The sequence below is a fragment of the Dermacentor andersoni genome, chromosome 10, assembly GCF_023375885.2.
Source record: "Dermacentor andersoni chromosome 10, qqDerAnde1_hic_scaffold, whole genome shotgun sequence".
Classification (NCBI taxonomy): Eukaryota; Metazoa; Arthropoda; class Arachnida; order Ixodida; family Ixodidae; genus Dermacentor; species Dermacentor andersoni.
Genome location: NC_092823.1, coordinates 116,635,576 through 116,661,700, shown reverse-complemented (window position 1 = coordinate 116,661,700; position 26,125 = coordinate 116,635,576). Strand labels below are relative to the sequence as shown.

Genomic DNA, 26,125 nt, shown 5'->3' with positions numbered 1-26,125 from the left:
TTCCTTTTTAAAAAGTTATGTTGAAATCTTTTTGATGCCTTCACCGTGTTCTGATAGCTTGCAATATCCCACTCTCCCACAGGGCCTACGCTCGAATGGCTGGAGCATACGTCAAGTTAGAGGACTACCCCAATGCTAGGACCTATTACCAGAAGTCCCTGACCGAGCACCGGATACCAGACACGTTGACCAAGCTCAGTGAGGTGTGCAATTGTGAAACTAGAAGCATCATTTTCTCTTCTAATAAACCTGTTACCATGAAATCTGCAAAAGTAGAGCTCTTCAAGAAAATGTTATCAGTCTCTACTGATAACACTGCACTCTACTGCACTAGTACTCAGTACTAGTGCAATGTACCTTTTTAGTGTACCTGTAAAAAAAAAAAAGCATGAGCTAGTAGAAAGGCTGTTACAAATTTGTAGTTGAAATTTTGAACATTCTTGTTTCCATGTTAGTTGTGCAAGGCAATGCCTCAACTTTCTTTCTGGTGCGTATTTTATTACTGAAGTGAGAAATTTTTTTCGTGCATCTAAATGACAGTAGACAAGCACAGATCAATATTTAGGCTCACTGCAGTTTCCGGCAGCCTATGAAACTCTTTTCGCATGAATTGCGAACAAATCAAGGCATTGGAGGCAGCGTGTGGTTCCTTGAACTCCTTAATTCAGTCGTAATGGTGTGGAGTGCAGCCTCAGTATATTCGAAGACCATTTTCATGCCGCCCCAGGCGAGTAATACAACATGATCGTAGCATATAGCAAATGATTAGAACATGCAGCATGCTCCAAAATTACTGTGGAGAGGCCTAGCGTCAGTGGGCATGCAACGTGCAGACATTTGCAAAATATAGGGGAGAACCACATTTATCTGTGGCATCGAATTGGCAAGCGATGTCATTGAAGTTGCTGATTCTCAGATTTCCAAGATTAGTTTGGTATTCGTTCTTTGTTGCATATTTCCTACATGAATCATTGGGCCAGAAAGGATTAAAGGGGCCCTGAACCACTTTTTATCGTACCACTTTTATCTCTTTGATTCTTTTTTTCTCAGTGGGTATTTTTTATTTCACATCTTGTTAAAATTTTCATCACTCATGCACTTTGACATGCTGATTTCAATTGTGCAGGGGATTTTACTGTGCAACAAGTAGTTTCTAAAAATTAAGAAGCATGGTTTTTTACTTGAATCTCTATGAAACACAGGTTATTAATTTGCGACCAGTTCCTAGACAATTTAGTCACTGTCATAGTGGGCTCGAAGAGTGTAATACCTGCTTTGAGCTGATGAGCCTGCATTTTTTTTCACAGGTCGAGAAAATCATCAAGGAGCAGGAGAGAAAAGCATATATTAACCCAGAAATATCGCTAGAAGAAAAGAACCAGGGCAATACGTTCTTCCAGAAAGGCAAGTCTGCCCACTTCTCTGTTCGTTGTAGTGGGTTAAAGGAGACACTAAAGAGAACTTGAGCAGTATTAGTAAATTACCCTTCTACAATGCCAAGAAAGTCGCTCTTAACCACGAAAAGGGGCATTGTAAATAGGGGAAAAGAAAACGGTAGACAGGGGTGGCGACGCAATCTTGAAGTTGTTGCACCAGTCTGCCGCAACGTCGTGAATTTCGACACCATCTGCTTAGGCCAGTTGATTTTGTAATGTTAAAATGAACTACATTGCATTCTGACTGTGCCAAGACTGAACTTGGCAAGTTTCAGAAATCTTGCAAAGCATTGGTAACACTCCAAGTGCAGGCCAAAAATCCAGAAATGCGTCCAGAAGATAATTTTTATCGCACATTTGGATAGTGTCTTTTGCAAATTCGAAATATAAATGGGGGTAGTAAATTCACAAGGCTGTGTCTTGAAGTACACAAATTTGGGCACTGCCAGAAGGTTCTGCCCATCTAACTTCGTTCCTTGCCTTGCCATAACGGAACTGTCGTCGTAATCGGCAGCATCAGTCACTGGATGCGTCTATAGCACAGAAAGCAGTTCCACCACCGTCAGTGCTTTCATGCAAAAGCAGATCATCCAGGGGGCTTGATGGCTCGATGAAATGAAAACCGCGCTTTTGCGACTGGCATGGCAACTCTTGAGTGCCCAGACACGTGGACGAGACAGAGCCGTCCTCTGCATTACTTTTAAAAACAATATTTTAACTGAGTAATTGTCCACACCACTTGGGGGAAGGGTAAAACCAATGAGGCTTAAGGGGGGAAGCGGGGATCAGATCGCGATTTTCGCGAAAAAAATCGATTTTTGAAAAGTACGCTTTTCAGAATCTACAGCATCATTTCTATCTTGTACTGAAATATTTCACCGAAAAACAAACTCTAAGCACTTAAAATAAATATATTTGTCGGTGCCGGCGTCCACAAATCCGCCCGAAATCGCGAAAAAGCCGCGAAGTTCAACGCGCGACTGCTCGGCTTTCCCGCCACGGAGCGCCGCCATTTTGGTATCGTTGGAAAGCCCGACTCTTTGACTCTTTGTCCCAGCCCTTCCCTTCCTTCCCTGCCAGCCAGCAAGCGCACAAAAAAAGAAAAACAGGAGAGTGGCAGCACGGAGCAGCCAATGGCTGCCGCGCCCCGATTGGCTCTGCGCCGCGGCTCGTTGTAAGGCGCCTCCTCATTGGTCGACGCCGCGCCATAATGGCGGCCGAGGCAAGGAGCGCAAGGAGCGTCTGCTTTTGTCCGCTGCTGGGAAGCCTTTCTGGACTTTCCTTCTCTTGTGTTTCGAGGACGTCGGCCACGTGCAATGGATCCGCGCACGTTCGAAAAGAAGTACCGGACGAAGCATGCCTACGGGAAGCGGAAACGCAAGCCCGTCACAGCAAGGAAGAAGCGGCGATTGTCAGCAGGTGGTTCGGCCGAGCCGAGCGTCCGTTCAGAATCGGCGGAGTACGCGCCCAACGTGCTGTGCGATCTCTCGCCCAACGTGCTGCGGGATCTTGCGCCGAGTCGAGCACCAGCCAGCGATAGTGAGACGAACCATGATCTTTTGCCGTCGAAGCGCGGGCGCAGTGTTACTTCACCGGTGACGATCGACATGCCAGTGAGTCTCGCCGTACGCGAGCGTCCCGTCGCAAGTTCGTCCAGCACAGATTACGGAGTGAGCTTGCAGCGGTCATCGCCGCCCGACTGCAGAGCATCGGAGACGCGCTTCCGCGGTGTGTCGTTCAACGCCGAGATGTCTCCGCAGCCAACAACCGCCAGTGAAGGCAGTCCCATGTCATCGACGAGTTCCGGCGCTTCGACGGAGCTGCAACGCGGGCGCACGCTCGCTGCCGCGGATGCGCCGGCGGCCGACCTTGCCGCTCATCGCAGTGTTGACTGTTCGCCCAGTGAACGTCGCACTATTCAAGCTCACCTGGAAACACGATTTGTGTCCGCGGAAACTGCAGAACTGCAAGCGTCGAGAGTTCGTGAATCGCTTCGCGCGGTTTCAGCAACGGAGCGCAAGTTCGGGCTGACTGGCTCACAGGAAAATGCCATTCCCGCACCTCCAGAAGAGGAGTTTATGCTTGTTCAAGTTGCTGCTTTGAACTCGCTGATTGGTTCCCCGCTTTGCCCAACTTGTCAGCAGCCCGGCCTAGCAGTGCACCGCGAGACTGAACTGGGACTAGCTGTGAAGATGGTACTTTCATGCATTTCCTGTGGTAGTACCCTACAGTCTGAGTGGTCCTCACAAAGGAAGAGCGGCTCTAGAGCTTTCGAGGTCAACATCAGAGCTATGCAAGCAATAAAGAGCATTGGGAAAGGACCAACTGCTCTTAATGACTTCTGGGCCACCATGAATGTCTCGCATCGTGGGTTACACCACAAAACATATGATGGGCACCTCAAAAAGACTTTCAAGCCTGCCGCAGCGGCAGCTGCACACAACATCTTCACAGATGCTGTAGAGGCAGTGAAAAAGGTGTACACTGAAATGGAGACAACATTTTCAAAGAACATTACAGTAGTGTATGATGGCACATGGTTGACACGCGGCCACAGCTCCCATACCGGCGTAGGCTGTATAATTGATTTCCATACAGGGCTTGTGTTGGACTGCATAGTTCTGTCCAACTTCTGCCTTGGGTGCAGCCGACAGCCAGCAGAAAGTGACCCCAACTATGCTGAATGGAAGCAGCAACACCAGTGCCAGAAAAACACTGATGTGAATTCTGGAAGAATGGAGGTTGAGGCTGCACTACAGCTCTTCAGGCGCTCCTTGAGCAGAAATGATCTACGTTACACAAACATAGTTTGTGACGGGGACAGCCGCATGTTTCGCACTCTATGTGATGAAGAAGTTTATGGTTTTGTGCAGCTATCTAAAGAGGACTGCATAAATCATGTTAAAAAACGAATGGGGGCTGCACTTCGCTCTTTGGTGGCCAAGGCAAAGAAAGGAGAGCCACTAGGTGGAAAGGGGGGCCTGACACAGCAGCTCATCAAAAAACTGACAAACTACTATGGCCTTGCTCTGCGGAACCACTCGGAAGTCGAGGAAATGCAAAGGGCAGTAATGGCAACGTACTACCACATCACATCAACAGATGATGAGCCCCATCATGAGCTGTGTCCCCCTGGCCCCCTTAGCTGGTGCAACCACCGGTCAGCTGAGGCAGAAGGGCAGCCAGCACCAGCTCACAAGTACAAGCTTTCAGCTAAAGTTGCTGAAGCACTCCTGCCTGTGTACCAGCGCCTCTCAGACCCTCAGTTGCTGGCCCGGTGCAGAGGAGGCAAAACTCAAAACGCGGCTGAGAGTCTCCATTCAGTGATATGGTCACTAGTATCAAAAGACCAGCATGCCTCACTGTTTGCTGTGGAAACAGCAGTGCACGAGGCAATTTCAAAGTACAACTCGGGCAGTCTGAAAGCTTATTCAGACCTGTGCACAACATTGGGCCTGCGCCCTGGTGCCCTCTCTCTTCAGCGGGCTGTCGAGAAAGACTCCCAGCGAATGAAGAAGGCACACAAAGTCCATCTCCTGAAAGGACAGAGGGCTAAGAAGTCACCTGCTGCCAAGGACACCAAATTCTACAATGCAGGAGCATTCTAGACAGTGTGTGCCAGTATGGAACTTTGAGGCTTGTTTTCTCAAAAGTTTGTTTTGAGCTTATCACCTCGCTCGTGGAAAGCATAGCACGGCAATGGGAGCACGGATTTTAATCCTGTTTGTTTTGCTGCAATTGGTGAAGTGTGCCTTATGTCAAGACAGTCTCAGATTTACCATTTAGGCTCACCATTTTTTTATTACACAATAATTGGAGCATGATACATTCTAAACATAAAGAGAAGGTGCATACTATATCGTTTAGAAGAAGAGCAGAGAAATTTAAAAAGAAATTAAGAGAATCTTGACTTAGACTATACTTCTTAGTAACTATTAAAAACATTTACAGACCCATAACCCATTTTGCTGTCACGCTAGGCTTTCCACGAGCAAGCAACATGTGAGCAATATATAAATAATGATAAAATAAAAACTACTGAAGATATGATTGTGAAACTTTGCAGCTGTCTGTTTGATGCTATTTCGAACCTGTATGCCAAATTTCATCACTCTAAGATAAAAAATGAAAAAGTTAGTTCCGATCCCCTCATCCCCCCTTAAGGGGGGACATGGGTTGTGGAGATTATTACCTGCATCTTATGGCCAAATCTGATGGAAATATACAAGCTTACTTAGTTTTTCGTGCTGATTTCAAATATGCAATAATCTTTCTTGTAGGCTCATTAGTTCAGGAGATTGACGGTGCTGCCACTCTTTTGTTTCCGGAGACAATGGAAAAAAAACTGCTCAGCAGAAAGTGAATATTATTGCTTAGCTAGATACTATAATGTGCAATAACTGCAATGCTGCAAAAAGTTTTCAAATGAAATTTTAATTAGCCATTCTGCAGGTGATCAAAATTCTTTCCTTGACCTAAGGCTACCACACCAAAAGAAAATTCATAAAATGGAAATATACATACGCACAAATTTGAAATTCTGCTCTCAGCACTTTGTAATATGTAGATTAGGCTTTCTGCTAAAGAAAGAATTAGTGCTCTAGCTGTTCTAGATCATGAGATATCACTTCGACAGTCTAGTGAAGTGACCCAAAAACATGTTTTGAGAAAAGTGAGAAAACGTGCAAAACCCTACTTTATTTACAAATTTACAGCTGTAACAGCTCAGTAGGCACCAGACATGTAGTCCTGCTGACTCCCAGCCCCGGTGTGGCACTTTTTGAGGGACTGGCGCAAATTTTCTGATGCTTTGCATTTCTTGGCTGATGCTGTCATTCGACGCCTATCTTTCTCGGCCATGAGGGTGCGACTTTGCTCGCTTGGATTTAGACATAGTTCTTTCATTATGTCCTTTGAGGCCCTTGGCCTTGCACACAACGATGTTCCCAGTATGACCCACGTTCAGTTCGGCGTAAAGTTCGCGAACCGACCGCGCGCAGTCGCTCGGCAGATTACGCGCCGCGCGATCGGCCGCCGGCGTCAACTTCGTCTTCACGTAGCTCTGGCACGTTTTCGTGTGAAGAGCCCGACGGCTGATGCCCATCAACGAGACAAACGTCATTGAACGCGGTCTGTCGGTTCTCCGTTTCCTGCATGGCACGCGTAGCCAAAACGTTCACAGCAAAGGGTTTCGTTCGTTCAGCACTGTGGACGCGCGGCGAGCTCCACACCGACGCAATCTCTCCACAATTTGCGCACATAAAACGCAGCTTCACAGCGAGTCCGTATTCCCGCTCGTCTCGGACGATTTATAAGGCACCACTGCAGATGTTGCAGTTCGCAAATGTTAATAAAGTGTTCACGGCACTCAAATCCACAATCGTAAACGTAGTCCCATGAGGCGGGCGAAGTGCATCGTCGGTACTGTCACCCACACTCGCGTTTCCTCTCCGTCGCTGGAGCGGAAGACAACTCCGATAGCTTTGCTTTGGCTTTCGCTTCCTCCTCCTCCCGCTTGGAGGGTTGCCGGTAGATCGTATCTTGCCATACGCGAGCGCTGGGTCGAAGGGTCAACGGCAGGCGGACTTGTCACAGTATCCGCAGCAGCCGATGCGGTCGTTAGGCCTGCCGTTGCTGCATCGACGATTTCGGCATCGGTCGCTGAGGTTGTGGCGTCCTGAGCGTTTTGCAGTGTTAAGCAGCGTTTTTTGAAGTTTTCGATGAGTGTCCGTCCCACTTTTTGCGCACCAAACTTGTGCCGCGTTCGAAATTTGCGTTCCGTTTCAGATATCGCGTTGACACTGGGGCAAGATGGCGCACCTCAGTGCGCGGCTCCAAGCGCGGAGCAGACGATGGCCATGCAGTTCCGCCAATCGGGAGGCAAGCTCAAGTCACGTGCACCGAGTGACGAATAGGAGGGCGTTCTAGTACCTTTCTTTGCCGCGCATTTTATAAGTGGCCAGTGGCTGAATGGGGCCCGTTCTGGCGGGAATTTGAAGGGAAAAGTCGCCTCTTTCAAATGAGACCAAGATGTCCACGCTAGCACACGTGGAAGAGCAGGCGCGCGTTTTGGAAAATATGCCGTTTCAGCGCAAGTTCCGCCTGAAATTCAGCTAGTACATGTCGTATAAGGCGTCACTGCGGCTAAAATACTGATGTTATCGGTATGAAATTAACAATATAGATGCAATAATAGCTGTACATTCCAAAAATGCAAGAAAAAAACGAGTTTTTTTCGCGATTTTTGGTCGCCACAACCCGTGTCCCCCTTAAAGGGAAGCTGAAAGCTTTTCCAGAAAAAACGAGTGATGAGCAGTACGTCGTGGTTTTCAACCCTCTGAATTCGAATATCGCATCGAAATTGAGCGAAAGACTGCGCAAACATATTTTATTTCGACGAAAAGTGCAGCAGCAGACACGCCCAGCTCGCGCGCCTCGTTTCCGCCTGTGATGGGTCGGGCGCCTCGTGACGTCAACAATGGTGTTCGTCCGGACCGACTGCTGCCGCTACACACGAAGCACGGTGCAAGGTAGTTTGGTGCTGTTTTGCTGAGACGGTCATGGAAAATTTCGAGAGCTTGCGTTTCTCTGAGGAGTTCGGTGTTAAGTCTAAACTCCACGAGAGCGATGTTGCGCGCGACGGTGACGGGTGACGGCTTCGAGCGACAAAACGGGCCGTCACTTGAACAGATCGCACGGTGTTGTCGCTCGATCGCTCGTTTCTAGAAATCTAGAACTCGTCGCTCGTCGCCCGGAAGTGCTATGAGCGACTAGCCAATAGTGCGAAGTCGGAATGTACATAACTCAAATACTACTGTTTGTCGCACGGAACGAGCAAACTATAGAATTTTACATGTGCAAGAATAAGAACCTAGTGCAAGACCTTCAGAAATATTTTATGCTCCTTTTTCAGTAAAATACATCAACTTAAATTGATAAAGCATGCGTCGCGCTAGTTTCGGCGCGTATATTGCTGCCCTCATACCGGGAAGTCGTCGCTCAAAGCCGTCGCTGGCGTGGAGTTCGGCTTGCAGGCGACGAGTGAACGCGACAGCCATCGCCTCGCTTGTCGCGCTGTCGCGTGCAAGATCACTTGTAAGGGGTTTATACTTTACTCCCTACATGTACGAGCCGATTGCGAAGAGACGGCCTCTCCAAGAAGCAAAAGATGCTGGTGCAAGCACTGTTTTCCACGCGAATGAAGCCAAAATGTTAGCATCTCTTTGTGTTGGAAATGTTGTTTGGCGAGTATATTTTTTGCTAAGCTGCAATCAGCGTTCGAGTGAGCACGTTTCCGGGCAAACAACTGTAGTGTTATGTTCATGAATGCCTCCTCGTAGAACGTAAGCGGCGATGCGATCTTCAGCATTTGTGCGCTGCCCCAAAGCTGTCGGCAATCTACACAGACGGTTTAAACGCGGGAAAAGTTTACCGGCTGTTGTAGCACGTGTAGTATAGAACCTTCATCAGCGCGCCATCCGCACGCTACCCGTAACCGGCGAATTCTGTCGGCTACGTGAGATGGTCGGTTTCTCTATGTGTGCGAGAGAAGGGGGAGCGCAGCGTCCTGGCGTGAGCAGGCTTTCCAACACATGCAAACTTTACGCTTGCACTACGTTATGGTAGCTGCATGCAGGCTGTTTCACAACACACGTGCGAATAGAAAATTCGCGGCGCTTGGCGATGAAACCTGCGTCAAGGGTGGGAGATAAACATGCACTTTCCGTTCAGTGTGCTAACACGAAGGAGAACCCAAAGCACGCATTATTGATAAACTCCGGTAGTAATCGTCACGGAAGTGGTTAGAGCACAACACTGTTCTTGAGCGCTTGAAGTTTTTTCGCTTCACAGCAGCCTCCCACTTAGCTGAAAGCTTTTTGTCTTGCAGGAACTAATGGAACATCGTAACATCGTCGCGGCCGCTGGTGTTCGTGCAAGCGTAGGCTGCACAGAATGCCGGAATGATCGGCCTACAAGTTCAATTGATGCTGCGCACGTCAACTACTACTCCTATATACACACAAACAAAGGAATGTAGGGTCTAGCGAAGCAGATTAGAACGGCACGCACGCAGAAATAAGCCCGGTCAGGCCAACAGTCAGGCACGGTCGCGGAGACTGCGAAGGAGCGGAGCACCAGTGCTGACGTCACTACGCCGCGGTTTCCGGTCTCCGCTCGCATCGTCAGCGTCAGCAGCAGCGCGCGGCGCTCGACGGGGGGCGGAGCTACAGCGCAATTTTAACCGACGATTGCGTCGCTCCTAAGTGAAAAATCCCCCGTAAAATTTTACCTGCATGGTTTATAAGGTTCCCGCATCCGTATGTGAGCGTCTTATTGAATTCGACAGACTCTTCAGTTTCCCTTTAAGGGGAGACACTGTTTTTCAAATAATGTGCATGATGTTTTCCATCAATATTCATGAAACTTTCCATTCTTGTTAAGACTTTTGTGCTGATTTCAAATATGTAATTATTTTTACAATAGGCCATTTAGTTCTGAAGATAAATGAAATTCATTGTTCATAATTTGCAGAAACAATAGGGAGAAAAGATGCGCTACGAAATTCATATTGGCACATGCCTGGGTTCTAGAAAACATAAGGAACACAATTGTAGGAATACTATTTTGTTACATCAAATATTACTAATTTTATAGCAATTCAATCTTTACTGTTCGAATTGTGGCTACCCTACTGTCTGATCTTAAGCAGAATTGAAAATTTTTAAAGCATAAATTCGAAAATCTGACCCTACCACTGTGTACTTTGCACACTCAGCTACAAGCCACAACAAAAATTATGGCTCTACCTGCTTTGAAGGCAGAGATATCGCCGCTGCAAATCAGCAACAAGTCAAAAGTCGGTGTTTTGAGAAAACGAGAAAAAAGGAATACATTCACTTTTAATCAAAAGTACAGAAATAATTTTGCATTATTTTGCAGTGAAAGTGGCTAAAAGCCACCAGGAATGTAGTCGCTGTGACCACGGCCACCCAAATGCGGCAAAAACATCGTTTAGCACCTTTCGCCGATTCCCGGTGGCTTACACCGCGCGCGCGGCAAGGTTGTCGTTCACGCGGGTCGAGCTTCACGCCGACGCGATATCGCCGTAACACGCGCACGTGATAACGATCTTTATGGCAAGGCCAGATTACCGATCGCTTTTGCCTCCTGCGACGCTGCCGCCGCACACCTTGCACTTGACAAACGACATCAGTGCGTTCACCGAGTCCTACTGAGGAAAGCAAAGCCTGCCTCGGCGTCGACTGGCGCGGCTGCAACGCCGTCGGCGCGAGTGAGCAAATCCAACACCCGCTTTGTTGCTAGCGTTGACGCAAGAACTTGAAGTTTTTTTGAGCATTCATCTCCCTCTGCAACAAATCCGCACGCTGCAACATTGCAGTGTCACGCGGAACGCGGCCGCTGTCCGTAACGATTTCACTCATTTGTGAGCTGGCTAGGCCTACTTCGGCATCGTCCGCGGCTTCGGTATCATTTGCGGTTGGCGGCGAGCTACTCTCGATGCTTTCAGAAGGAATGGAGCGCTTTTGAAAGTTATAAGCTGATCGCTTCTTCGTTTTGCCGAACTTGTGCCTCGTGGCGAACTTCCCCGGTGGATCGGACATCGTTCGGCATGTGCCAACAAACCTACGAGACGCGCCGTCGCATCGCCTGCGGAGTGGAGCAGACGATGGGAACCTCGCGCAGCCAACCACAGCACGCACTTTTGGTCACGTGCGCTAGTCAACGAATCGAATCGCGCATTCGGGCTTTTTTTCCTCCCCGGATTGCAACGTCACTGGCGCACCGACGGAGTCACTTTTGGCGGGAAATTCAAGGAGGAAAGCTCCTCTTTCCAACGAGACCAAGATGGCTGCGATCGCGCGCATAGAAAGAGCTACGCGCCGCGATAAAAAGGGCTGTTTTTGCGCGGAATTCAGCCCACAGTGATGTTATAAATTGATATTGCGGACGAAATACTCTTCCCCGAGATTCGAAACTTGGTGAATAAAAGGAATATTAGCTGTAGATATCGAAAATTTGGTTTTCAAAAGATCATTTTTTTTTCGCGATTTTTTCGCCGCAAGGAGCAGTGTCCCCCCTTAAGTGGGTTCGACTGTTTTTTCCACGAAACCAGGTTATCGCAGTGAATATTGTTAAATGGGTTCAACTGTACTGACCCATGTACACTTGAATTTTCATAGCTAACAAACTTGCCAAGCATAGCCATGATGAAAACCATGCGCGTCATCTGACTGGCTTTTCCATCTGCCGTCCCGTCCTCGCTTTTCTGTGCCTTTCGGTTCTCGAGGGCAGAGATACATAGCGGAAGGGTCTGGTATCGGAAAGCTCGAGATGCTGGCTTATTTCTGAGCGTCTTGGCAAAAACATTGGTCTGAACTAGAAAGGCATTAACAAAGAGTTATTATTATACCAGGTGTTTTTTCTTAGATTGCACAGACGAGAAAAGGTAATTTAACTTTCATTATCAAATTACAGTTCTACAATGCCAATAAAGCCACTCTAGCCATGATAAATGACCCGGTAAGTCGTAGAAGGCGCAAAAGCAAGACTGGTGGCGACGCTGCCTTGAAGTTACTGCACCAGTTCGCTGTGGCATTGTGGATTTGACGATATTTGCAGCAAGCCCAGTTTATTTTTTTCAGGGTTCGTCAACATCATTGAAGTCCCTAAGCTACTTTCGATTTTGGGAAAAAAAATTCAATGGCACCGAGAACTTGAAAATAAATGTGCTTGAATTCTTTGAAAACTGGGGTTGGGTTGTGACTTTTTGAACATTAAACTGACAAACCGCATCAAAGCTATGACATGGACACTGTCTATTGGGAAGCAATCCTTGATATTTTCTTTTGAGATTGTTAGCACACGATTGCAATGGGGCATGTCCAAAGCCACTAACGACATGCTTGTTTGCATCACCGTTGCCATCGTGGAGCTAGACAAAGCTAGATCAAAGTGACCAAGCCGTGCTACTGATTCGTTATTTCGCTACAAACGAAAAATTGATTGCTCACATCAACTCCATTACGAGTCCATTTTCAAGCCACTTGGCTTTGACAAGACGAGCTGAAGTCGTACACAACAGACCATCGTGCCAGAATGCGTTGAAATCATTAGAATGGGGACGTAAACTTGGAAAAGCGACCTGAAGAGCTTGAAGCGTGTGTACGACTTGGCAACGGCTTAGCTACAACAAATTGCAGCTGCGAAAAAGGTTTCACCATTTCTCAGTATATCTGCACAAATAAGGCTTGTTTCCCGTCCTTGAATTTTGGCCTTCGGTATCCTTGAGATGTCGTTGAACTTGTGTCAAATGTTCAGCACGAGCCCTGTTTATCGGTAGTGTTTGGTTGCATTCTGTTCTAAGGGAGTCAAAAACTTGAATGTAGCGAGTTTCAAGAACCTTGGTGAGCATCAAGGGCCCCATCACAATATAGTGGTTTGAAGTCCATGACTTTCATTTTACTCTTTCAATAATCAATGTGTTAGCACAAAATTAATGAAAATTAAGTTCTTAAATATTTTAGCAGTCTTAAACTGATATAATCTTTGTGTTTCTTTAATAATCGCTGTTGGCAAATAGCCCAATTCCAGTCTTTTAGCTTGTATACTCAAAGAAGCGGTATTACTTGCACCAGAAATTAAAATGCATAATTGTACAAGAAAATTTCATTTAACTTTTAACTGATTACGGCACATATTGCAATATTTTAATTGTAGCTGGTGAGTTGCCTACTTGGGATGAATTCTCTGGATGGCGCAAATTTCGACATACCTTTTTAAATTATGCAACTGAATACATTGGCATCAGTTATTCTTGCTCTTCAGTGCATAAAATGCCGTGTCATTAAAATAAATGGAGGAGCACGGTATTCTTACTGCTAGTCCGACGGTGCTGTTGGGGTCTCGGTGCTGACGCCCGTTATTGCCAATGGGTCGCAAGCCCCAAGGGTAGCGTTGGCCTGGGGCACTGGAAGCATCCGAAGGTCCCGGCAAAGCATGAGAAGACTGGTAACAGAACAACTTGTTTATTCTAACATAGCAAAAGAGCGGCCGGTCAGGTCGACCGAAGTGGAGAGACGGGAGAGCACGTAGTTCAACAGTACAAATCGGAGCCTCTCTCCTGGCGTCCGGGGGCAGCTGCTCTTATACTCTCGGCGTCGCGGGCCAGAAGGAAGGTCACGGGATGAGCCCACGACACGGCGGAGCATGAGCCCACGACGGCGCGCACGGTCGAGCCGAGAGACCTGCTGAACCGAGTGTAGTGACGCATCGCCAACCCGCCGACGGACAAACCGGCTGGCTCCTCACTTGGGGAGCTCCGCTCCCCGGCTGCCGCGCTTTGACAAGCGTGGGCACACACGCACATACGAAGACACGTGGCACTGAAACACGCCTGGACACACTTGGCGGGGAGGCGTAGCGGCGGCGTCGAACGGCCCAAAATGTCCGCCGCTTTGAACGAAGCCCCGGCGTCCGTTGCATCCGCACCGGCATTACCGCGCGTTGTAGGCGAAACGTAACAGACCGCCCCGCCGGGGGAAGGAGATCCCGATGGTCAGGGGACTGCATCCGCTGTCCGGAGGGATGTCGCTCGATGATGCTCATAACCGAAGTCGGGCGTCCGTTGGCGTTTCTTGAGCGCAGCGCACAGAGAAGGCCTCGTTCTCACGTTCAGGTTCACACAGGACACTGCAAAGTGACTTCGGGAGAGTTGACATTTTTGTTCTCGTTTCCGGCAAGCGTTAGAACCACGCCTGAAAGTCAACCGCTCAGTCAGCAAGCACGGCACAACCCTCACTAAGCCCTGCCAGGCTCTTTCCCCTTTTATACTGCTGCCTAGTTCCTTACAGTAGTTTAGCAGCAGTCAGAACGCGTCCACAAATTGGAAAATTGCACTAGAAAGCACATCATCACTTTGAAACACTACACGAAAGCAATAGGTTAAAAATCCTGCCTCAGGAAGAAAAACATCAGTAACAAGCAATTTTGAGGCTGATTCCCACGTTAGGGGCTTCGACTTAAGCCATCGGCGTTACCGTTGAGACTCCCCTTTTTGTAACGCACCTCAAAGGAATATTGTTGCAAAGCGAGGCTCCAGCGCAGGAGGCGGCCATTTTTGGGAGAGATGGTCTGCAGCCATTGGAGAGGGCAGTGATCCGTTTCAATGATAAACCTCGAGCCGGCTAGGTAACATGACAATTTCTGAACGGCCCACACGATACACGCACACTCCTTCTCGGTGGCGCTATACGCCTGCTCACGACTCGTCAGCTTACGACTAGCATACAGGACGGGGTGTTCTACTTCTCCATTTTCCCGTTGGCACAGTACAACGCCCATGCCTCGCTCACTAGCATCACACTGAACAACGAACCCTTTTGTGTAGTCGGGCGATCGTAGCACAGGCTGGCTTGTTAGGGCGCTCTTTAGGGCGCTAAAAGCTCTTTCCTTTGCCTCGTCCCAGACGACTGTTTGCGGCTCTGTCTTTCTTAGAGCATCCGTTAGGGGAGCCGCGATATCAGAGTACCTGGGGATGTACCTCTGATAGTAGCCGGCGACACCTAAGAACGACCGAATATCGGTCTTCGTGCGCGGTTGCGGGAAGTCTCGCACAGCGGCCACCTTTATTTCAGAGGGGCGGCGACGACCCCGACCAATCACGTGTCCGAGGTAGACAACCTCGGCCTGTGCTAACTGGCACTTGGGAGCCTTGACTGTCAAGCCCGCATCGCGCAGGCGGGTTAGCACTGCCCGCAAGTGCGCCATATGCTCAGGCCAGGATGCGGAGAATATCGCTACGTCGTCTAGATACGGTAAAGCGAATTCTTGCTGTCCCCGCAACACTTTATCCATGAGGCTTGAAAAGCAGTATGGCGCGTTCTTCAAACCAAAACTCAAAACTTTAGGACGGAATGTCCCCATTGGTGAAATGAACGCCGCATACCTACTAGCCTCTTCTGTAAGTGGAACCTGCCAATAACCCCTGACAAGATCTAGGGTGGAAATAAACTGAGCGCTACTCACTCTCTCAAGGCGCTCCTCGATGTTAGGGATCGGATAAATTTGATCCTTAGTGATGGAATTAAGCCTGCGGTAGTCGACGCAAGGACGAGGTTCCTTGCCCGGTACCTCAACTAAAATCAAAGGGGAGGTATAATCACTCTCACCCGCTTCAATAACACCGAGCTGTAGCATTTTCTTTACCTCAGCCTCCATAATATCGCTCTGGCGGGGTGACACCCGGTACGCCTTGGATCGTACTGGCTCTGGGGAGGTAAGTTCTATGTCATGAGTAAGGACAGAAGTCCTACCAGGCCTCTCAGAGAACAGACCTTGAAACTCTTGTAAGAGCTGGTGTAGTTCGGTTTTCTGCTCAGGCGACAGCGATGCTTTACTTATTAAGTCACTAATGACTTGATCGGTGTCTTTCCTGTTCGTCACTGAGCCTAGTCCCGGAAGCTCGACCGGAAGCTCTTCGGGCACGTTTACCATCATGCACACCACTGCTTCCCGTTGCTTATAGGGTTTTAGCAGATTACAGTGGTAAACTTGCTGTGCTTTCCACTTTCCTGGCAGACTCACCACGTAGTTAACGTCCGACAGTTTTTGAACAATCCGTGCTGGGCCCTCCCACTGCACGTCGAGTTTGTTCTTTAGCGATGTGCGCAATATCATGACCTCATCGCCCACCTCAAAACGACGGGCCCTGGCTGTCCGATCATAATAAACCTTGGCCCTCTGCTGGGCCTCTGCCATTGCTTCACCTGACAACTCCTGTGCCCTTCTTAAGCGTTCGAGGAGCTTAAGCACGTACTCTACCACGACTGGGTCGTCGCCCCTGCCTTCCCATGACTCTCGAAGCATGCGAAGCGGAGATCGCAGCGAGCGACCGTACACCAGCTCAGCTGGCGAAAACCCCGTAGCCGCATGCGGCGCGGTCCTTAACGCAAACATCACTCCAGGCAGACACAGCTCCCAGTCAGTTTGATGTTCAAAACACAATGCTCTCAACACGCGCTTCATGACGGAGTGGAGCTTCTCAACGGAATTCGACTGGGGGTGGTGCACTGAGCTGTGTAACAGCCTTACCCCGCACCTTTCGAGAAAGGCTGTCGTCAAAGCGCTAGTAAACACTGTGCCCTGATCTGACTGGATTTCTGCAGGAAAACCAACTCGCGCAAATATGGACAGTAGTGCATTGACTATCTCAACTGAGCTGAGTTCTTTAAGCGGCACTGCTTCAGGGAACTTTGTCGCTGGGCAGATCACAGTCAAAATGTGTCGGTACCCCGTGGCTGTTACCGGCAGAGGTCTCACTGTATCAATAACGAGCCGTCTAAAAGGCTCCGTAATGATAGGTACCAACTTCAACGGCGCCCTCGATTTGTCCCCTGGCTTGCCCACCCGCTGACAGGTGTCGCATGTCTTCACAAAGTGGTCTGCGTCCCGAAAACACCCTGGCCAATAGTACTCTTGCAAGAGACGGTCCTTAGTTTTCTTAACTCCTAGGTGTCCGGACCACGAACCCCCATGCGACAAGCGCAGCAGATCCTGACGATAGCATTGAGGCACGATCAGCTGATCGAACTCCACTCCCCTGCGGTCTAGATACTTCCGGTACAGGACCCCACCTCTTTCCACAAAGCGAGCATTTTTCTTGGCGATACCTTCCTTGATAACGCAGCGTATGTTTTCTAGGCTGCCATCCTTCTTTTGCTCGGCTATCAAAGCCGACCGGCTGACTTTTAGCAACCTGTTTAGTCCGTCTGACGTAGGCGCGATGAGCAAATCTGGAGACAGCTCTTCTAACCTTCCCGTGTCGGGATTTTCCTCTCCAGTATCTGGTGCCTTTAACGCTACAGGCTCAATTTTATTCCGTTCGGGCGTGCTCTGAATACCAGCTTGCTGCGCCTCTGACCCTTTCTCATCGTTCAACAACGTCGGCCCCGCAACTACCGCCTTTGCAGCGAGCTCCCGAACCTTCGATCTGGTTAAGGCCTGAACGCTAGCCTCACCAAACAAAAGCCCCTTCTCGCGCAGGAGGTGATCGGACCTGTTCGAAAATAGGTACGGGTACTGGGGGGGCAGCATAGATGACACTGCGGCCTCCGTCTCAAGTGCTCCGAAAGGTCCTTCAATAAGCACTTTTGCTACCGGCAGACACACGCTATGAGCTTCCACTGCTTGCTTGATCCATGCGCACTCGCCCGTGAACATATCGGGTTCTACGTAAGAGGGGTGAACTACATCCATTGTAGCTGCGGAATCGCGAAGCACTCGGCACTCTTTCCCGTTCACGAGGAGGTCTCGCATGTAAGGCTCGAGAAGCTTCATGTTCTCGTCAGTGCTGCATATAGACAAAAACACGACTTTTGTTTTTGTTTCTGGACACTGCGCCGAAAAGTGACCCGGCTTCTGGCACGTATAACAAACGCGCGCTTGCCTCATCTCGAACCGCTTTCTGCGTTCGGCTTCGGTTGCCGCCGTCTCCTCACGTTCGGTCGGACACTGCGCCGAAAAGTGACCCGGCTTCTGGCACGTATAACACACGCGCGCTCGCCTCGTCTCGAACCGCTTTCTCATGGGCGTGAACTTCGGCCTCTCAAACTTGGAGCCAAATTCACCCTTTTGACCGTCCTTAGCTCCGCGAGCCCGACGCGTCACAAACTCCTCGGCTAACTCAGCGGCTCTAGCCACCGTACTAACGTCTGGCCTATCCAAGACCCAGTACCGCACGTTCTCAGGTAACCGACTATAAAACTGTTCTAGCCCGAAACACTGCAGAACTTTCTCGTGGTCACCAAACGCTTTCTCTTCTTTGAGCCACTCCTGCATGTTTGACATAAGCCTGTAGGCAAACTCTGTATATGACTCACTTTTGCCTTTCTCATTTTCCCGAAACTTCCGACGGAACGCCTCCGCTGACAGCCGGTACTTTTTTAGCAGACTCGATTTCACTTTGTCGAAATCCTCTGCCTCCTCTCTCTCCAAGCGAGCGACTACGTCGGCCGCCTCGCCGGGTAGCAAAGTGAGCAAGCGCTGTGGCCACGTTTCCCGAGAGAACCCCTGCTTCTCGCACGTTCGCTCAAAGTTAACCAGGAACAAACCAATGTCCTCTCCAAGCTTAAACGGCCGCATCAGGTCAGTCATTTTGAACAATACTCGTTCTCCTGCACCGTGTGCCTGACTTCCATTACGAGCGCGTTCCATCTCTAACTCGAGACGCTTCATTTCCAAAGCGTGTTGACGGTCGCGCTCTTCTTTTTCTTTCTCTTTTTGCTCTTTAAGTTCGCGCTCCTGTTTCTCTTTTTGCTCTTTAAGTTCGCGCTCATCTTTCTCTTTCTGTTCTTTAAGTTCACGCTCCCTCTCCTCAATGGTCTCAAGGCATTCCGACAGCTCGTCATCCTCAGCTTCTAACTCAAGAATAGCCCTTAGCAGTTCTGGTTTTCTGAGTTTGTCTGAGACATCCAGACCCAACTCTCTTGCAAGCTCCAGCAATTTCGGTTTGCGCAACGACTTCAAATCCATGTCTGCTCTGAATGCTGCTTTCTCTACTGCCTACTATTGTCTTGCCGCAAACTAACCCGGCAGCAACGACAACCACAATTACCAGCTCTGTTTCTGACACTAACAAAAGCCTGGCAAAACTCAGAAGAAGAAAGTCCCGCACTCACCAAACCTCGCAGCCAAGAATTCCGCGCAGTCGTTCCGCTGCAGGCAACCAGTCATCACACAGGGCTCGTTGCACTGCTCCCGGATGGTCGATGTGCTGCTCAGCATACAGTCAACCGCATCTCTTCGCTGCTGGCCTCCGTTGTCGCGATCTCACCGCTGGCAACCAGTTGTTGGGGTCTCGGTGCTGACGCCCGTTATTGCCAATGGGTCGCAAGCCCCAAGGGTAGCGTTGGCCTGGCGGCCTGGGGCACTGGAAGCATCCGAAGGTCCCGGCAAAGCATGAGAAGACTGGTAACAGAACAACTTGTTTATTCTAACATAGCAAAAGAGCGGCCGGTCAGGTCGACCGAAGTGGAGAGACGGGAGAGCACGTAGTTCAACAGTACAAATCGGAGCCTCTCTCCTGGCGTCCGGGGGCAGCTGCTCTTATACTCTCGGCGTCGCGGGCCAGAAGGAAGGTCACGGGATGAGCCCACGACACGGCGGAGCATGAGCCCACGACGGCGCGCACGGTCGAGCCGAGAGACCTGCTGAACCGAGTGTAGTGACGCATCGCCAACCCGCCGACGGACAAACCGGCTGGCTCCTCACTTGGGGAGCTCCGCTGCCCGGCTGCCGCGCTTTGACAAGCGTGGGCACACACACACACACGCACATACGAAGACACGTGGCACTGAAACACGCCTGGACACACTTGGCGGGGAGGCGTAGCGGCGGCGGCGAACGGCCCAAAATGTCCGCCGCTTTGAACGAAGCCCCGGCGTCCGTTGCATCCGCGCCGGCATTACCGCGCGTTGTAGGCGAAACGTAACAGTGCGTATATCAAAACCAGTGCCATCCTCGGAATTATTCCCAGTGGATATTCCTTGCAGCCTCACTAGCTACAATTTGTAAATTGCAATTTGTGCTGCGCAGTAATCAGTGAGATCTTGTCTGTGATTTAATTGCGCATTGAAATTTAATGTGCGAGTAGTGTCCGCCTCTTCGAGCAGTTCAAGGAATAGTGGTATATCTGCCACGCACAATTTGTTTAAGTGCTGTATAGTCTAATAAAGGACCTGGTATACACGTGTATACCAGGTGGGCGGCCAAGTCACAGCCATGACCAACTGCAACGAAATTTTACACTACATAGAGAGCCTAGTTCCAGATAGTGTAACTACGAGTAGCCTCCTTGCAAAATTTTGTCTGAAATGTGAGTCGATGCATCATGAGAACCTTGCAAAAGTGAGCATTTTTTTTTTATTGCCATTACCACTCATTGGAAACGACAACAACTGAGAACGGTGAAAGAGGGCGCGGCAGCACCCGCACATGACCTTGGAAATTGGGTGTGCCGCCCCCAGTTCACTGGGGGATCTCGGAGGCCGTATTCTCGGAGCTGTCGCATCTGCTAACCACCAATTTGTTGTCGACTCAAATGAAATAAATGACTGGAATGGGTATAAAGTGAGGCCAGCTGGTGCAGCACGGGGTAATTGGCGATCACTGGGAGAGGGGCCTTTGTCTTGCGGTGGACACAAACAGGGTGACTGCTTGCTCAACCAATTTAGCCATAGTGAAGTATCGTTGCGGTTGGCCCTTTATCATTTCTCTTTAGTTATCCTTTAAATGTGCTTGCATGCAGGCGACTACCCTTCGGCGGTTCGTCACTACACAGAGGCGATCAAGCGCAACCCAGACGATGCCCGGCTGTACAGCAACCGGGCCGCCTGTTATCAGAAGCTGGCTGAGTTCCACCTGGCCCTCAAGGACTGCGAGGAGTGCATACGCCTGGACCCCGAATTTCGTATGTTTTGAACATCTTTCCTTCTTGTAGTACGGTTATTTTTGGGCAGGGTTCATTGGGGCACATTCCAGAACCAGAGGCCGTAGTCTTGTAACAATTCGGTTTTCGCCATAATTGGTCACGTTACAGGAAGTCTGACTACGTTTAAGGCGTTCACACAAATAGCCTTGATTCTCCACAGTAATGGAAAAAGGGCGCAAGGATCCTACTTAGAAATTTCAGCTGTTTTCACACTGTGCAGCATTTTGTTACATGTTGTCTAAGCAATGCACGTGTCTATTTGCAATGTCCATACCTGTTGAGGGTATGTGAAGTGCTGACAGATAATGGGGGGGGAGGGGGGGGGGGCTGCGTTTTTTCACCAAGCCAGAGGGGTGGAGCTGGGTACTGGAACAAGCACCATAGCAGCAGGCAGTAACCGAGCCATTGTAGTACCTGAAAACTAAACGGAGTTCGATGTGTGTGGCATACCTGTGCCTTAGCGCATGTACAAACTGACGACTGCACTCTGTCAAACCTGTTCTTCCTCCATCACTCTCATGGACACCTCCATTTTCAAGTTCACCACTCTGCACTCTTCTGATCGGCGTTTTCCGTTTCCCTCTTCTTGTGTCGATGTCTGAACGCCTTTTTCTAATCCCACCAACTGGCTAACTGTGTCATACTGAAGGGCGTACAGTTCCAGCCCATGCCACTTCCATCTGAAGCTGCCTGGCCAAAAGCTGTGATGAAAACCATGCGCGTCATCTGACTGGCTCTCCGGATGCTGGTTCCACCTTGTTTTCTGGTGTTTCTCGGTTCTCGGGGAACACAGATATGGCACAGTGGTCTGGCTTGGAAAGCTCAAGATGCTTGCTTTTTTTTCTGAGCTTGTTGGCACAAACCGTAGCTCCACGTCAACTGCCACTAAGAAGAAAATTAAAAAAAAAAACAGCGAATTCCACGCATGCCTGTGAATCAGTGATAAGTGAAGCTTCGTTTGGTGTTTGCTAAAATGTCTTCCTCTCCTTATACGTAGGCCAGTGCTCCTGGTCGAATGCATGCTCCGGTTACATTTTGTCTGCTTCTTTCTCCACGCTCGGCTGCTTCTGTTGTCAGCTTTGCGACTTCCTCACTTCTTGCCTCTCGTCCTGCTTGTCTGTTTGGGCGGTACATAGCGGCCCAGCGGTACATACCCATTCTGGGCGATTGGCCAAAAATTTTCACCTATACCCAGCGGCCTCAGTTGTATACCCGACATGAGAAGTGATTCTGAATAAGAAGGGGGAAAGCTTGGCGCTGTCCTCTGCAACCCTACAAGAAAACAGCCAGAAACATGCACCTGCAACGTATAGAGAAGAGGCAAAGAATGTTTCACTTTAAGTGGATGTTGCCCGCTACGGTAACTCAGTGTCTGCGGCCTTGCTCTGCTGAGAATGAGGTCAACGTTCGATTCTTGGTCACAGCGGTTGCATTGTGATAGGGGTGGAGTGCAGAAATGCCTGTTTACCATGCTTTGAGTGCACATTAAAGGTAGAGAGCCCCGTGTGGCACAAATTTATTCGGAGCCCTCCACTACAGCGGCCCTCGTAATCCACTGTGCAGTATTGGGACATGAAAGCCCAACAATTCAATTTTTTTTTTTAATGCGAGGAGGGACATTGACAGGGGCTGACGTGTGGCTTTGCAACCTGAACATTCAGACTTCTGTGTTCGTGTGCTGTGCCGGAAAGCAGTTGTGTTGATTCCTATGTTCCCTGATGACTGATGTGTAGCTTTGGTTGAAAATTCTTAATTTGGGTTTCTGTATGCTCTGGTCAGGAAGCAGCTGTGTTTATTGCTCCTCTGCTTCCGTTGTTGCAGTGAAGGGGTACGTTAGGAAAGGCATGGCTCTCATGGCAATGAAGGAGCACTCCAAGGCACTCACTGCATTCCAGAAAGCCCTGGAAATCGACCCGAACAATCAGGTAAGGCTGCAGTGCTCTGCCGAGTAGATGAATAAAGCCGCATCAGACAAGAGACAACCGCAATCTCCTTGCGCTCATTGTTAGACCGCAGGCGGGGACAAGGATTGTGCCAAGGGATCACTGCAGTCTTCCGTTGCCTAATGCACTTCTGGTTCACCTATTATTAAGCACAAATTAGCCAGACTTCATGTTTTAGGGAAGTATAGAGCCTGATCGACATGGCTGTAATTAGTCTCCATGTGGCATTGGCTCCCACCATGAGACAGCATTTTCTTGCCACTTTTTCCTCAAGAACTGGACACTGGCGACATTGAGAGCATTGGCCAAAGTTCCTGGCATCCTAGTTTTGAGGAGAAACCAGCGAGGTAATGCTTGAGAGGCACCATTGCAGTAATGGGGTGGATGACTGCTGTTATAGTAGGTCTAGCTCTGCTGAGAATGCAGTGGAAAGTTGTCCATAAGAAGGGATCACTGTCTTATGATATCTCTCTTTAGCATTTTGTACACTTCCTTGATGTTCAAGTGCATGAAGTGCATGCATTTTTTTTTTTTTTACTACAGGAGGCAGTACAGTATTTCTGCAGTTTGTAATATTAGGAGCGGTGAGCTTGAAAAAAGGATTTCATGTGCGATGTCAAAGAAAGAAAAAATATCTACTGATGGGCAGAGAAAGAGTTGTGAAATTGTACTTCGCTGTGCCAAAGTCAAATTTGCACTGCTTTTAAACCTGGATACATGCGATGGAGTGAATTTAAATTTCAATTTGCAGATTGCTCATCACTGCATTTTCCACCACCCATTCCACCTGTACTTGTGTGGTCTGCACGAAGTAATTGATAATATGGCCAAAAGCCAAAATCTCTTTTGGGATTTTGGCCAAGAAATGCTCGCGGAATGTTTTAGTCTGGCAGAAGCCATCTTCGATCCAGTTAGTGAAACAAATGCTTGGTTTGCACTGTTAGTATGCATCCGTGCCATGGCCCATGCTTTGGGAAGTGAGAGTGGGGTTAGGTCTTATGCGTAGACAGCATTTTTATGTCTTGTAAATGCTGGATCCAAAGTGATCTAATGTACATATGTCACCACGACTGATTCACGTGCGATTAGATCCGTCACGTGAATGCAGCTTAGTGAGCACAAACAGAATAGAGCTCTACATAGGGAATGTGCGTCATGTTCTTGCAATTGGCTTTATTGCAACAATGGTTCACGGTTGGCTTGTGTCGCCGTCTTCTGGCTGGCAGGACGCGCTAGATGGATACAAGCGGTGCCTGATGGCGTCGGACGCGGACCCTGAGGAAGTCCGCAAGCGGGCCATGATGGATCCAGAGGTGCAGAAGATCCTGGGGGACCCCGCCATGCGCATCATCCTGGAGCAGATGCAGAGTGATCCCAAGGCGTTGCAGGAGTGAGTATGCCACCTACCATGAACAGCAGAATATATACTTAAAGGGACACTAAAGCGAAACAATAAATCAGTTTAGACTAATGGAGCATTGTTTGAGAACCCTGCAGGCAGTCATATCAAAAATACAGTTTGATTATTAGATGAGAAAATGAAGGTCCAAGTATCAGTATTTGAATTTTGTGCCGAAACCCCAGCGCCGGTACGTCAGCGTGACGTCAGGGATTCCAAAGTATGTTATCACATTTGGGCCAGGTTGGCTGAATAAAGGTTTCCGAAACTTGCCATGTTTCATATTTGGTTCCTTTAGAACACAATGTAGTCAATCTGCACCGCTATATATGATTAGTAGGCCCTAGAAGATGCCATCAAAATCCAAGACGTCACAGCCCCCAGGTGCGGGAACTTATGTAGGCGTCACCACTCGTATTTCGTTCTTGCGCTTTATCTGGCTTACCAAACGTCTTATCGTTGTAAGAGTGTCTTTGGTTGTCTTTGGTGTTGTAGAACAGTAATTTACTGATGCAGAAGAAATCATTTTTCACTTTAGTGTCCCTTTAAACTTAATCACTTTTTTGTAGTAATCTTGCAAATGCGCAAGCTTCGCAAACTCTGCAAGCCTCGTAAGTAGATTGCAGTTTTGGATTGTAGTTGCAGCTGCCCCGGAATTTAAACGTGCTAACCGGCTAGTGTGTTCAATCATCGTTGCGGGTACAGGTAGTAATAACTGCGCGCGCACTTTCGTTTTCTTTCGAAACGCAGGCATCTGAAGAATCCCGACATTGCTGCCAAGATTCAGAAACTCTTGGAATCCGGACTCATTGCCATTCGTTGACGAGACAACCTCGAGCAGATGGGAAAAAGCAACACCGCCTCGCCACTTTTCCGCAGGATGGGAAGTGACAAGAGAACATCACCTGTTTCTTGGGACAATGTAACATCCTCAGACTGCTCCCTTCAGGCTACTCTTGCTTATATAATGTCAAGTGTCTTTGTTTCTCTTCCCTTTTTTTTTATTATTATTATTGTTTACCTTTTCTGTACAATTTGCAGAGGGCACTTTGTATCTGAGTCTTGTGTTTTTTTGACACATTAAAAGAAACTCTGTTGCATTTCTTTGTCTCGTGTCCATTTTCAAATTTAGCCGGTTTTTTTTTTTGCGAACCTTCCCGGACTTTAGTGACCGTGGTTGCAGAGTGCTGCTGCCATGCCTAATGGCTCTTAGAAAAAAGCTAAAATAATTGGATGTACACTGGTGAGATCGAACCTGGGTACCCCAGGGCGGCAACCCTGATGCTCTAACCATTACTTTAGGCCACAGTTGCATGCACATTTCTCTTGTGCCGACGTCAAGTGGCTCTTTGAGAGAATACGTTGCAAAGGCTTTGCTTTACGAAACCTTCACATAAGACTCCAACGTGTTTGTTAAAGCAGCACAATCTTTTGCCGAAATAAAGGTAGTTGTCGATGTAGCTGCGTCGGTGTTTCAGTGGCTACAGTGTTGGGCTACTGAGCACAAAGTCCGGGGTTCCATTCCCCGACGCCAGCAGCTGCATTCCTATACATCGGGTGATCAAAGAGCCCCAGCCAATAAAAATTAACCAAAGCCCTCCGCTACAGTGTCAAGTCGTAACACACTGTGTAGTTTTGCGGCAAATCCCGCAATTCATTATGTATGTGTTGATTGCGAATACATCAAGTAATATTTTCTGGATTGGCACGGACATATTTGTGAACTCTACAGTTCCCGATTTCTGGAGCTTGTTTACAGTAGTGGTGAAAGCAATAATTTTGTTTATTTGTGTTTGTGTCGCAAAGGAAGTAATTTCGAAAGATGTGAATACAGTTGCCA

General features: G+C 48.7%; 1 protein-coding gene across 1 annotated transcript in view; it reads left to right on the top strand.

Annotated features, from left to right (window-relative positions):
• The window catches only part of Stip1 (Stress-induced phosphoprotein 1), a 39,782-nt gene extending 14,397 nt beyond the window's left edge, over window positions 1-25,385 (top strand). The window contains exons 4-9 of the mRNA XM_050192312.3: window positions 83-203; window positions 1,308-1,404; window positions 20,761-20,922; window positions 22,765-22,868; window positions 24,113-24,276; window positions 25,036-25,385. Of these exons, the coding sequence (XP_050048269.1) occupies window positions 83-203; window positions 1,308-1,404; window positions 20,761-20,922; window positions 22,765-22,868; window positions 24,113-24,276; window positions 25,036-25,108 (721 nt within the window). The 3' untranslated portion in view covers window positions 25,109-25,385. The remainder of the gene's footprint in view (window positions 1-82; window positions 204-1,307; window positions 1,405-20,760; window positions 20,923-22,764; window positions 22,869-24,112; window positions 24,277-25,035) is intronic.
• The last annotated feature ends 740 nt before the right edge of the window (window positions 25,386-26,125 follow it).